Source organism: Struthio camelus, chromosome 2, assembly GCF_040807025.1.
Source record: "Struthio camelus isolate bStrCam1 chromosome 2, bStrCam1.hap1, whole genome shotgun sequence".
NCBI lineage: Eukaryota > Metazoa > Chordata > Aves > Struthioniformes > Struthionidae > Struthio > Struthio camelus.
Genome location: NC_090943.1, coordinates 173159982 through 173172996, shown reverse-complemented (window position 1 = coordinate 173172996; position 13015 = coordinate 173159982). Strand labels below are relative to the sequence as shown.

General features: G+C 73.1%; 1 protein-coding gene across 26 annotated transcripts in view; it reads right to left on the bottom strand.

Annotated features, from left to right (window-relative positions):
* Window positions 1-13015, bottom strand: part of PLEC (plectin) — an 84281-nt gene that overhangs the window by 32194 nt on the left and 39072 nt on the right. For 11 of the 26 annotated variants that reach the window (XM_068933658.1, XM_068933657.1, XM_068933659.1 and 8 more), the window contains 3 exons: window positions 3896-3957; window positions 1595-1609; window positions 1058-1147 (listed from right to left, as the gene is read on the bottom strand). In XM_068933658.1, the coding sequence (XP_068789759.1) occupies window positions 1058-1147; window positions 1595-1609; window positions 3896-3957 (167 nt within the window). Of the gene's footprint in view, window positions 1-1057; window positions 1148-1594; window positions 1610-3895; window positions 3958-6638; window positions 6929-13015 lie in introns of those variants that run through there. The other 15 variants (XM_068933662.1, XM_068933663.1, XM_068933672.1 and 12 more) reach the window with 3 other exon arrangements.

The following is a 13015-nucleotide window of genomic DNA, read 5'->3' as shown; positions in this document are numbered from 1 at the left end:
GCGGGGCGGCCGCGCCGGTGCGGTCCGGGCACCGGCCGCGCCAGTGCCGGGCAGCTCTCCGGGGCCGGCACCAAAGCGGGGCAGAGGCCAAGCAGGAGCGGGAAGCAGAGGGTCCGGCCCGCAGGCACAGCGCTGCGGGAGGAGGCAGAGCCACGGCAGAGCACGGCCCCGGGAGCAGCACCCCGCTGCACCAGCATCCGAACTTGCATCCGCACCTGTATCCGTGTCTGCATCCACACCTGCATCCACCCCTGCATCTGTGCCCGCATCTGCGCCCACATCCGTGACTGCATCCACCCCTGCATCTGCACCCGCATCCGTGCCTGCACCCACACCCGCATCTGCGCCCGCATCTGCACCTGCATCTGTGCACAAATCTGTGCCTACATCCGTGCCTGCATCCACACCTGCACCCACCCCTGCATCTGTGCCCACATTCACACCCGCATCCGCGCCCACATCTGCACCCGCATCCGCGCCTGCATCTGCACCTGCATCTGTGCACAAATCTGTGCCTACATCCGTGCCTGCATCCACACCTGCATCCACCCCTGCATCTGCGTCCACATCTGCACCTGCATCTGTGCCTGCATCCACACCTGCATCCGAACCTGTATCTGCACCTGCATCTGCACCCACATCAGTGCCTGCATCAGTGCCCACATCCATGTCCACATCCGTGCCTGCATCCGCACCCGCATCCTTGCCTGCATCCACACCTGCATCTGCGCCCGCATCCACACCTACATCTGCGCCCACATCCGTGCCTGCATCCACACCCGCAGCCGAGTCCACATCTGCGCCTGTATCCGCACCCGCATCGGTGCCTGCATCCACACCTGCATCTGCGCCCACATCCGCACCCGCATATGTGCCCAAATCTCTGCCTGCATCTGCGCCTGCATCTGTGCCTGCATCCGTGCCTGCATCCACATCCACATCCGTTCCTGCATCCGCACCCGCATCTCCGCCTGAATCCGTGCCCGCATCCGCACCCGCATCCGCACCTACGCCCCGCGGAGCACGGCCGGGTGTCCCCAGCCCACACGGCACCTACCAGCGTGTCCCCCGAGAGCACCTCCAGCAGTGAGATGAGGTTGTGGCCATCCCGCAGGTCTTCGTAGAGGTCGTTGATGTGACGCTGAGCCTGCAGGGACAGGGAGGCACCGTCGCTGGGCTGGTGGCACCTGGTGGCAGCTTGTCCACGCGGAGCACCGGCCGCAGCGCGCTGCAAACCCGCCCCGCTTGCTGCCGTGCCCCGGAGCAGGGGGGCCGTGGGAGGGGACCCCGGTAGCCCCCTTCCGGCGCGGCACATCCTCTAAGCGCAGGGGCTGGTGCCCGGGGCAGCTCACCGGGAGCCGGCGACCCAGACGGGGTGCCCGGGAACCCCCAGCCCGTCCCACGAGCCGCCGCAGCGCCGCGGGCCGCTCCCCGTGCCCTTGCTGCCCTCGCGCCTGGACGGACCCGGCACAAGCGCGGACCCGCTGCCCGCCACGCACGCAGCCCAGCACCGGGCTGCTGTAGGGACCTCGGCCCCTGCGCGGGGAGAGAGCGTCGAGGAGAGAGAAGAGGGAGCGTGGAGGGGGCCACCTACCTCTGCTCGCCAGTGCTGCCGCGAGGAGGAGAGCCAGAGAGAAGAGAGAGAGGTTAGGAGAGGCAGCAGAGAGGAGACAGGTTTGGTGCCCAGCAGAGGTGGGGGAGCCGGTGGGGCCAGCGTGCTCGCCCAGCCCGTGGCACGGCACGGTGCTCAGCATTGCCTGTGGCACGGCACGGCACGGCATGGCATGGCACGGCACGGTGTGGTGCTCAGCATTGCCTGCGGCACGGCACGGCGTGGCACAGTGCTCAGCACTGCCTGCAGCACGGCATGGCACGGCATGGCACGGTGCTCAGCACTGCCTGCAGCACGGCATGGCACAGCACGGTGCTCAGCACTGCCTGCGGCATGGCATGGCACAGCACGGCACGGTGCTCAGCACTGCCTGCAGCACAGCACAGTACAGCACAGCACAGTGCTCAGCACTGCCTGCAGCACGGCATGGCATGGCACGGCACGGTGCTCAGCACTGCCTGCAGCACGGCACAGCATGGCACAGCACGGTGCTCAGCACTGCCTGCAGCACGGCATGGCACAGCACGGTGCTCAGCACTGCCTGCGGCATGGCATGGCACGGCATGGCACGGTGCTCAGCACTGCCTGCAGCACGGCATGGCACGGCATGGCACGGTGCTCAGCACTGCCTGCAGCACGGCATGGCACAGCACGGTGCTCAGCACTGCCTGCGGCATGGCATGGCACAGCACGGCACGGTGCTCAGCACTGCCTGCAGCACAGCACAGTACAGCACAGCACAGTGCACAGCACTGCCTGCAGCACGGCATGGCATGGCACGGCACGGTGCTCAGCACTGCCTGCAGCACGGCACAGCATGGCACAGCACGGTGCTCAGCACTGCCTGCAGCACGGCACAGCATGGCACAGCACGGTGCTCAGCACTGCCTGCAGCACGGCACAGCATGGCACAGCACGGTGCTCAGCACTGCCTGCAGCATGGCACGGCACGGCACTGAGCACTACCTGCAGCACGGCACGGCACGGCACGGTGCTCAGCACTGCCTGCGGCACGGCACGGCACGGCACAGCACGGTGCTCAGCACTGCCTGCGGCACGGCACGGCACGGCACTGAGCACTACCTGCAGCACGGCACGGCACGGCACGGTGCTCAGCACTGCCTGCGGCACGGCACGGCATGGCACAGCACGGTGCTCAGCACTGCCTGCAGCATGGCACGGCACGGCACAGCACGGCACGGTGCTCAGCTCTGCCTGCGGCATGGCACGGCACGGCACGGTGCTCAGCACTGCCTGCAGCATGGCACGGCACGGCACAGCACGGCACGGTGCTCAGCTCTGCCTGCGGCATGGCATGGCACGGCATGGCACGGTGCTCAGCACTGCCTGCAGCACGGCACGGCACGGTGCTCAGCACTGCCTGCAGCACGGCATGGCACGGTGCTCAGCTCTGCCTGCGGCATGGCATGGCACGGCACGGCACGGTGCTCAGCACTGCCTGCAGCACGGCACGGCACGGTGCTCAGCTCTGCCTGCGGCATGGCATGGCACGGCACGGCACGGTGCTCAGCACTGCCTGCAGCACGGCACGGCGCTCGGCATCGCCCGCGGCACCGCAGGGCCGGGCCCCGAGCGCGCGGCAGCACGTCCGCAGGGATGGGGCGGCGCGCGGGGGCCGGCAGACGTCTCCGCGCGTGCCGGGCGCTGACGTGGGCTCTGCCCGCGGCGCGGCGCGGCGGGGAGGGCACGTACCGACAAGCCTGCCGGGCCCCGGGAACGGAGCGGAGACCCGCCGGGAGAGGGCAGGGCGGGAAGGGCCGGCAGCGGGCCGGGCCGGGCAGGAGCGCCGCCGAGGCAGCCGGCACCCTTCGGAAGGGGAAGGGGCAGCACCGGCCGCGGAGCAGGTCTGCCCGCGCCCCGCAGCCCCCGCAGCCCTCTCCCCCAGCGCCAGCCCTCGGCACGGCGGGGCACGCCGGCGGCGCAGGGATCCCGGCAGAGCCTCCGAGCTGCACCGCGGCGAAGCCGCCCCAAAGGTCCCTTCCTGCCCGGCCGGGGCCGCGGCACAATCCGCCTTTGAGCGCGGCGGCGCTTCCCGGCCGGCGTGGGAGGGGGCAGCCGGCGGCGAGCCCGCGCCGGGCTGGGCGGCTGCCGCCACGGGACAGGCAGGGCAGCGCAGGCAGCTCCTGCCCACGGGGACCCCAGCGGGCCGGGCTGCTCCCTCCCCGCGCTGGGCGCAGCCACCTGCAGCCTCCCGGGGACTTTCCGCCGGGGACGGCCCAGCTGGCAGCTGGGGAGGTCAGCAGCGCAGAGGCGCGCCCCTACCTTGATGAGGTGCTTGTTGACCCATTTCGTGAAGGTTTTCTTCTGGACGCGGTCTCGCTCATCTGCAAGAGAAGAGAGGGCAGGGTTGAGAGGGGCAGAGGAAGCACCAGGAGAAATCCCACCCCAGCTGGAGGACTGGCAGCAGGAAAGGCAGGGTTGCCCCGCCGGAGGCAAAGTCTCACAGAACTCATCACAGGCAGGAAACGATGAGCCAACCACCATGGGGAACCACGGTGAGTCACCAGACATAGCAACGGGAAGGAAACAGTTAACGTGAGTCAGACCTTGCCGTGCCTTGCACCATTGCACCACTGCAGCCCTGAGCAATGCTGTACGGGGTGGGGACGGACGCATGGGGAGGCTGCCCCAGCCCTGCCTGGAGCAACGCATGTACCACGGACAGGGCGCAGATGGGCCCGCAGGGCGTCTGCACCAGCGCAGCCCCGAGCAGGGCACGTACAGCCCGAGCAATGCGTGCACGGGTGCAGACAGGCCCACGGGGAGTCTGCACCAACAGCCCCAAGCGGTGCGTGTACAGACCAAGATGTATGTACGTGGCGTGGGAACGAGCCCGCGGGGCGTCTGCACCAGCGCAGCCCCGAGCGGGGTGCGTATAACCCCAGCGACGCATGTACAGGGTGGGGACGAGCCCCCAGGGCGTCTGCACCAGCGCAGCCCCAAGCAGGGCGCGTATAACCCCAGCGACGCATGTACAGGGTGGGGACGAGCCCCCGGGGCGTCTGCACCAGCGCAGCCCCGAGCAGGGCGCGTATAACCCCAGCGACGCATGTACAGGGTGGGGACGAGCCCCCGGGGCGTCTGCACCAGCGCAGCCCCGAGCGGGGTGCGTATAACCCCAGTGACGCATGTACAGGGTGGGAACGAGCCCCCGGGGCGTCTGCACCAGCGCAGCCCCGAGCGGGGCGCGTATAACCCCAGCGATGCATGTACAGGGTGGGAACGAGCCCCCGGGGCGTCTGCACCAGCGCAGCCCCAAGCAGGGCGCGTATAACCCCAGCGACGCATGTACAGGGTGGGAACGAGCCCCCGGGGCATCTGCACCAGCGCAGCCCCGAGCGGGGCGCGTATAACCCCAGCGACGCATGTACAGGGTGGGAATGAGCCCCCGGGGCGTCTGCACCAGCGCAGCCCCGAGCGGGGCGCGTATAACCCCAGCGATGCATGTACAGGGTGGGAACGAGCCCCCGGGGCGTCTGCACCAGCGCAGCCCCAAGCAGGGCGCGTATAACCCCAGCGACGCATGTACAGGGTGGGAACGAGCCCCCGGGGCATCTGCACCAGCGCAGCCCCGAGCGGGGCGCGTATAACCCCAGCGACGCATGTACAGGGTGGGAATGAGCCCCCGGGGCGTCTGCACCAGCGCAGCCCCGAGCGGGGTGCGTATAACCCCAGCGACGCATGTACAGGGTGGGAACGGGCCCGCGGGGCGTCTGCACCAGCGCAGCCCCAGCAATATGTGCACGGGGTGGGCGCAGGCGCCCAGGAGCCTGCTCCAGGCTGGCCCCGAGCGATGCCCCGCGGGCCGGCGGCGGCCAGGGGCTGCTGCAGGGACCGGTTCCCCGGAGCAACAGCCCCGGAGCAGCCTCACCCCGCCTGCCCCACGGCCCCCGAATCGCCCCGCGTGCCCCGGTGGGCGGTGACGCTGGGGGACGAGGCCCAGCCGTCCCAGCGCTCGCCGGGGACTCCGGGGCGGCTGACTCAGCGGGCACTCCCTGCCCCGCTGCCGGTGCTCCCTGCCCCACTGCCCTGTAATTATGGGGACGGGGACGGCTGACGCGCGCCGGCGCGGCCCCGGCCCAGCCCCACGCCCGCGCCCCTGCTAACGAGCACCCACATCGTTACCTCCAGGCCTCTCCCAGCCCCAGAGCACAGAGCATTACGGCGGAGCCCAGGACGCCTGGGCCCCGAGCTCGGCACGGAGGGGGCGTGCGCGGGGTCCCAGCCGCCGCGCCCCCGCGCCCCCGAGACGCCCCTTGCCGCCCCCCGCCGCGGCCAGCCCCGCGGGTCCGGGCGGCGCGCGCCGGGTCTCGTCCCGCCGGAGCGTGCCGGGATCTGCCCACGCGGCGCCCGGCGGCTCCCCAGGTGCCAGGGCGGCGCGCGCGGCTCCACCCTGCCCGCGCGCAGCCAGGCGGGCGCCGTGGGGCACGGGGCACCCCGCTGCAGACACCCCGCCGCCGGGCGGGCACGGCCCAGGGGCCCGCTCGTCCGCAGGGCCGGCGCTTGCGCCTGCTCGGCGCAGGGCGTCTCGGCGGGCCGGGTCGGAGATGCACAGGAAAGCAAACACGCAGGGAGCGGCCACCGCCGGCACACGCACGTACGGAGGGAGGAAGTGCAATGCGCGCTGGCCCGGGGAGCCCGAGCGCCGCGGGCGGGCGGAGGGACGGCGCTCCGGGGCCGAGCGCGGCCGGCACGCGCCAGCCGGAGAGGCACCGGGGAGCGCCCGTCGCCCAGGCAAGGCCCGGCCGGCGGGGCCGACCCACGGCGCGCGGGGACGGGCGTGGGAAGAAGTGCCGCTCGGTTCCCGCGGGCTGGGCCGCCGGGTAGCGCCCGCGTCCCACCCCGGCCCGGCACGCACGGCCACCGGCCGCCGGCGCCGGGCCCCGCCGGGCGCAGCGAGGGCAGCAACCAGCCCCCCGGGCTGCAAGAAGGGGCCCAAACCGCGGAGCGGGATGCCCGCGGCGGGCAGACGGCGTGCCCTGATCCGCCCCGCACGCTCCACTACCTTTCTTGCCCTCGGACGCCCTGAGCACAGCCAGGTAGAGGTTGTCCTCCGAGCTGGTCCTCTGCCCCGCAGAGAGACCCTCCTCCTCCCGGCTCCAGAGGCGCTGCCGCGACATGCTGGCTGCCGGCTGGGAATCCCGCCACGGCTCGGGGGGGACGCGGCTCCCGCTGCGCGGCCGCGCTGAGCACCGACGGCGCTCGGCTCGCCTCCCGCTCTGCCCGGGGGTGCGGTGCGGGTGCCAGGCCTGGCCCCTCTGCAAACCCCTCCTTCCCTTCCCTTGCCTTCCCTTCCCGAGGCGCGGAGCCAGGCGGGCGCCCGAGGTGGGGCCCGGCCGCAGGGAGGAGACTGGGGCTCCCCTCCCTCCCTCCAGCCCTCCCTCCCCGCTGCGCTGCCGCTGCGGCCGGGCATCGGCATCGGCTCCTACCCACAGGAAACCTGGTGCGCCGAGCCCATCGCCTCCCTTAACCGTTTCCTCCCTGCGCAGCGGCCTCGGGGCCCCGGGGCCGGCGCCACGTGCAACACTCCGGGGCGCTGGCACCCCTGGCCCCACATCCAGGGGCCGCGGGACCCCCAGGTCTGCAAGCCCAGGAGGGTCCAGAGCCCTGGTCCCCATGCCAAGGGTCCTCAGGACCCCCCAGGCCTCATGGCCGTGAGCCTGGGGACCCCCGTCTCCAAGCCCAGGGTCCTCAGCACCCCTCTAGTTAGGAAGTCCAAGAGCCACCGGCCCCCCAGTCCCTGTCCCCAGGGGTCTTGGGACCCTGGTCCCCAAAGCTAGGAGCCTCTGGGCCCCCAGTCCCCATGCCCAGGGGCCCCCAGTCTGCAAGGCCAGCATCCTCAGGACACTCTGGTTTGCAAGTCCAAGAGCCTCTGGGCCCCCTGTCCCCATGCCCAGGGGTCTTGGGACCCTGGTCCTCAAACCTCAGAGCTTCAGGACCTTCAGTCCCCACACTGTGGCATTTGGACCCCCAAATTTGCAAGCCCAGGAGACTCAGGAAATCAAGTCCCCATGCCCAGCATCCTCAGGACCCCCAGTCCCATGCCTAGGGCTGCAGGACCCCAGGCCCCAAGCCCTGGGGTCTCAAGAGTCCCGGTCCCCATGCCCAGGGCTGCAGGACCCCAGGCCCCAAGCCCTGGGGTCTCAAGACCCCTGGTCTCCATGCCCAGGGCTGCAGGACCCCAATCCCCAAGCCCTGGGGTCTCAGGACCCCTGGTCCTCATGCCCAGGGGCTGCAGGACCGATGGTCCCCGCACCCGGGGGGCTCAGGGCCCCCAGTCCCCACACCTGGGAGCCTTACACCCCCGGTCCCCGCACCCGGGGGGCTCGGGACCCCGACCCAGGGGCGGCAGGACCCCCGCGCCCGGGGTCTCAGCCCCGCGTCGCCGAGCGGGCGTGGGAAGCGTTGGCGTGCCCGAAGCGGGCCGCGGGGGCCGGGCGCGCAGCTCCTCGGCCCAGACAGCGCCGCGCGCGGGGCCCGGAGCCAGCGCTGCCGGCTACGCATTCCAGGCGCTCCCGTCCCGGCGCCTGGCACGGGGCCGGCACAGGGCGCGCGCGCAGCCGCTGCCCCCCACCCGGCGGGGGCTCGGGCGATGCTCCCGCGGGAGCCCGGCATCTCCCGCCCTCGCCGCGGGGCCGCCGGGCACCCCGGCACCCCGGGCGGCGAGGGGCTGCCGGTGCCGCGTCCCGTTTGGGAGCGTGCACGACCTGGCCCGGCTGCACCGGCCCGCCGGGGAGCCGGCAACCCAGGGGTGCCCCCAGCCCGCGCCGGATGCACCCCCGGCCGGGGCACGCTTTGCACAGGGGCGGGTGCAGCCGGGGCGCCGGGCAGGGGCAGAGCCAGGCGAGGGCAGCGCAGACCGAGCGCCGCCGGCGGGGCCCGGCCAGCGCCCGGGTCGCAGGCGCGGAGCGGCCGGCCGGCCGCGGGGCACAGCCCGACCCTTGCCCGGGTGCAAGGGGTGCGCGCGGCCCCGCCGTGACTCACGGCTCCGGCGCAGGCGCCCTGCCCGGCACGCTGCCCGGGGCGCCGCCTCCGCCGGGAGCAGCGGCCGGGAGCGCCCGGCGGCGCGGGGAGAGCCAAGGGCAGAGGGAGGCCCTTGCGGCGGCAGACGGGGAAGCTGCTGACGCAGCGGACCCTCCGCCGTGTTTGCTTTCTGGGCAGGACAGCCGCTCCGGCAGGCAGCGGCAGCCCGCAGGAGCGCTGCAGCCCGCGCACCGGGGCCGGCGCCCAGCAGCCCGGGGACCCTGGGGCAGGGGCAGGGCCGGCGCAGCGACGCTGCCACCGCCGGGTAGGATCCTCGCCAGCCGCAAGCGGGGCCGCTCTCCCGCCCCGGCGCCCCGCTGGGCCGGGGCCAGGGCCTGCCGAGCAGGAATGCGCGCGGCAGCGGGCTCCAAACACACATTTTTTCTGCCGCCAACACATCTGGAGCGATGAGCTACAGCTGTGGGAGCCCGGCTGACGCCAGCGCGCGTCAGAGGGCAGGGACATACCTGAGCTACAGCTCACATCCACCCGCAGCCAGCGGGGCTGCCGGGGCAGGGGGGGACGAGGGGCCATTGCACCTCCGGGGGGGGCCATGCGGGGCAGGGGTGGGGATGAGAAGCCATTGCACCTCTGGGTGGGGCCATGCAGGGCAGGGGGGGACGAGGGGCCATTGCACCTCCAGGGGGGGCCATGCGGGGCAGGGGGGGACGAGGGGCCATTGCACCTCCGCATGGGGGCCATGCAGGGCGGGGGGGGGGACGAGGGGCCATTGCACCTCCACGTGGGGGCCATGCGGGGCGGGGGGGGGATGAGAAGCTATTGCACTTCCGCGTGGGGGCCATGCGGGGCGGGGTGGGACAAGGGGCCATTGCACCTCTGGGGGGGGACGAGGGGCCATTGCACCTCCGGGGGGGACCATGCGGGGCGGGGGGGACGAGGGGCCATTGCACCTCTGCGTGGGGGCCATGTGGGGTGGGGGGGGACGAGGGGCCATTGCACCTCCGCGTGGGGCCATGTGGGGCAGGGGGGGGACGAGGGGCCATTGCACCTCTGGGTGGGGCCATGCGGGGCAGGGGGGGACGAGGGGCCATTGCACCTCCGCGTGGGGGTCATGCGGGGCGGGGGGGGGATGAGAAGCCATTGCACCTCCGCGTGGGGGCCATGCAGGGCGGGGTGGGACAAGGGGCCATTGCACCTCTGGGTGGGGCCATGCAGAGTGAGGGGGGGACGAGGGGCCATTGCACCTCCGGGGGGGACCATGCGGGGCGGGGGGGGACGAGGGGCCATTGCATCTCTGGGTGGGGCCATGTGGGGTGGGATGGGACAAGGGGCCATTGCACCTCTGGGGGGGGACGAGGGGCCATTGCACCTCCAGGGGGGGCCATGCGGGGCAGGGGTGGGGATGAGAAGCCATTGCACCTCTGGGTGGGGCCATGCAGGGCGGGGGGGACGAGGGGCCATTGCACCTCTGCATGGGGGCCATGCAGGGCGGGGGGGGACGAGGGGCCATTGCACCTCCGCGTGGGGGCCATGCAGGGCGGGGTGGGACAAGGGGCCATTGCACCTCTGGGGGGGGACGAGGGGCCATTGCACCTCCGGGGGGGACCATGCAGGGTGAGGGGGGGATGAGGGGCCATTGCACCTCCGCGTGGGGGCCATGTGGGGTGGGGGGGGACGAGGGGCCATTGCACCTCCGTGTGGGGCCATGTGGGGCAGGGGGGGACGAGGGGCCATTGCACCTCTGGGTGGGGCCATGTGGGGCGGGGTGGGACAAGGGGCCATTGCACCTCTCGGGGGGGACGAGGGGCCATTGCACCTCCGCGTGGGGGCCATGCGGGGTGGGGGGGGGGACGAGGGGCCATTGTACCTCCAGGGGGGACCATGCGGGGCAGGGGTGGGACAAGGGGCCATTGCACCTCCGGGGGGGACCATGCAGGGCGGGGGGGGACGAGGGGCCATTGCACCTCTGCGTGGGGCCATGCGGGGCAGGAGCCAAGAGTCAGGAGGGGCTGCAGCCATCGTGCTGGGTGCAGGGCACTGCCACGGGGGAGCCTTCGCCCTGCTCCGTCCCCACCAGCACGCCGGCAGCTGCGTGGCCAGGCCCAGCACAGGTGCCCAGCGGCACCGCTTGCTGAGCTGACGCGCAGTTTCGCTTCCTCACGCTCCTCCAGGTGCACCTCGCCTCCGCCTGGGGCGCCGGCACCGTGGGGCTGGGGCACAGACCGCGCGCAGCAACGCGCCGCCGGACGGCGAGCTGCCTCTGCCTCCACCCTCGGGGCAAGGCACGCCAGCCCGGGCTCCGGCGGGACGGCGGGGCCTGCAGGGCGCTGCCAGATGGTGTGCGCGGTGCGACGGCAGCTCTCCCTGCCGGGTCCCTGCACCCCGGGCCCGGCCAGGCGCTGCGGCGGCCACGGCGCACAGCCCGCCCTGGCCACCTCCAGCGCGCGACGCCGGGAGCCCGACACCGCACGCGACGGCGCTGCCTGCAACGGTGCACCCGCGCTGCCCGGGCACCCCAGCTCCGGTACGCCCGCCGCAGCCACGCTCTTCCCCCGCGGCAAGGCACAAGGATGGACCCACGGCCCACGCCCGGCCAGCAGAGCCGCCACCACCCTGCCATCCTGCATGTCCCCAGCCCACGCGGCAGTGCACCCCTCCGTGCACCTCGCTGTGCACCTCGCTGTGCACCCCGCTGTGCACCCCGCTACGCACCGCACTGTGCACCCCACTGCGCACCTGGCTTTGCACCCGCCTATGCACCGCACTGTGCACCCGCTGTGCCCAACCTGGCCACGGCTCCAGAGGCTCATGGGTCAGGCCAGAGCGACCCCACTGCCCCCTCGGCCCCTGGTCGCCCCATAGCCACGCTGGGCACCCGCCAGCGCTGGGGGATGCCACCAGGCTGGCACAGGGGTGGCACCTCTTCCCCATGCTGTCGCCAAAGGAAGGAGCCGCCTGGCGCCCGCGGGCACCCCAGGGCTCGGCGGCCGCGCGTGGGAGCACCGACGCGGCAGGCAGAGGTGGCGCTTTGAAGATGTGAAGAGGCAGAAGCCCTGGCGGAGCCCTTGGGGCAGGGAGGGCTCCCACGGGGGGAACCGCCGGCCCGGCCGCGCCGGCCGGGGAGCTGCCCTCCACCTGGCCCTTCGGCGACGAGGTGCCCCGGCGTCAGCGCCCGGCGGGGCGGCCCGGCCCCTCGCGGGGACCTCCCTGCACCAGCAGAGCCGCCGCGGCCGGGGCCGCTGCTCTCCGTGTCCCCAGGAGCAGGACCACCTGCGCCCTGCTCCCGCATGCCAAGCCCTCCCGGCCCGCCGGGACCTGCGGCGTCGGCACGACCCTTGGCGGAGGCGCTGCGGCAGCAGGTAGGGCAGCAAGGGGCCTGCGGGAGCACGGACGGAGGCGGCAGGGGCCGGCGCGGGGCCAGCCTAGCGGAGCGAACGCCGCACCGGCGGCGCCCGCGCATCTCTTTGCCACCCCAAGCCCTGCTGCTTCCCGCGCACACGCGGCGCATTTTGGAAACCAGCCGGAAGGGCCGTGCCCCGCCGCATCCGGAGCGAGCGGGCCCGGCCGGGGCTGGGCGCCTGGCAGAGGCGAGCGGGGTCTCGCCCCCCGACCAGAGGCAGCTGCCGGCCCCGGCCCTGCTGCGCCAAGGCCGCGGGGCGCGAGCAGCGAGCCTGGCGCCCGGCCGCCCTGACGCGCCGCTCCCTGACGGGGGAGACCGGTCGGACGTGCAGAGGCAGCGAGAGCGCAGCGAAACAGCCGCGGGGCGCTTCCCGACGCCCCGCCGGCCGCCCGAGGCAGGGGGCCGCAAGGAGCCGCCCGGTCGGTCTCCCGGGAGCAGCGTGGGTGTGCGGAGGGAAGGAGAGGAGGGAAGCGGGAGGGAACTCAGAGCCGGACTCGCAAGGAGCTTCTCTCCAGCCTGGAAAGCCGCTGTCTTTCCCAGGGGTGCACCAAGGCCCCTGCGGCAGTGATGCCGAGGGCTGTGCGTGCCCAGCACTGGGGTCTCGGTGCACCAGGCTGGGTCAGCCTCGTGGCCGTGGGCCCTGCAGTGGCACCCACGGGGCTGGACCTGCGGAGACGTGCATGGACAGGGCAGTCCTGGCACGGTGTGCAGGGACCACCGGCCCAGTCACTGGCACTGGGCAGGGCAGGCTGCTGCTCCAGGAGAGCTGTTCGCTGGGGGCTGGCCCCAATGGGGCAGAGGTGGGGAGGGCCGGGGTCTCTACAGTCAGGGGGATCGGGGGGTCTGCTGCTGGGGGGGGTCACTACAGCCCAGGGAGGCACCACGCAGCATCTGTCCCTCACTGTGCAAGGCACAGGGGAAAGCCACACGCGTGTGCACACACATGCACACACACACACACATATGTGCGTGCATATATGCGCACAGGCTTGCACACC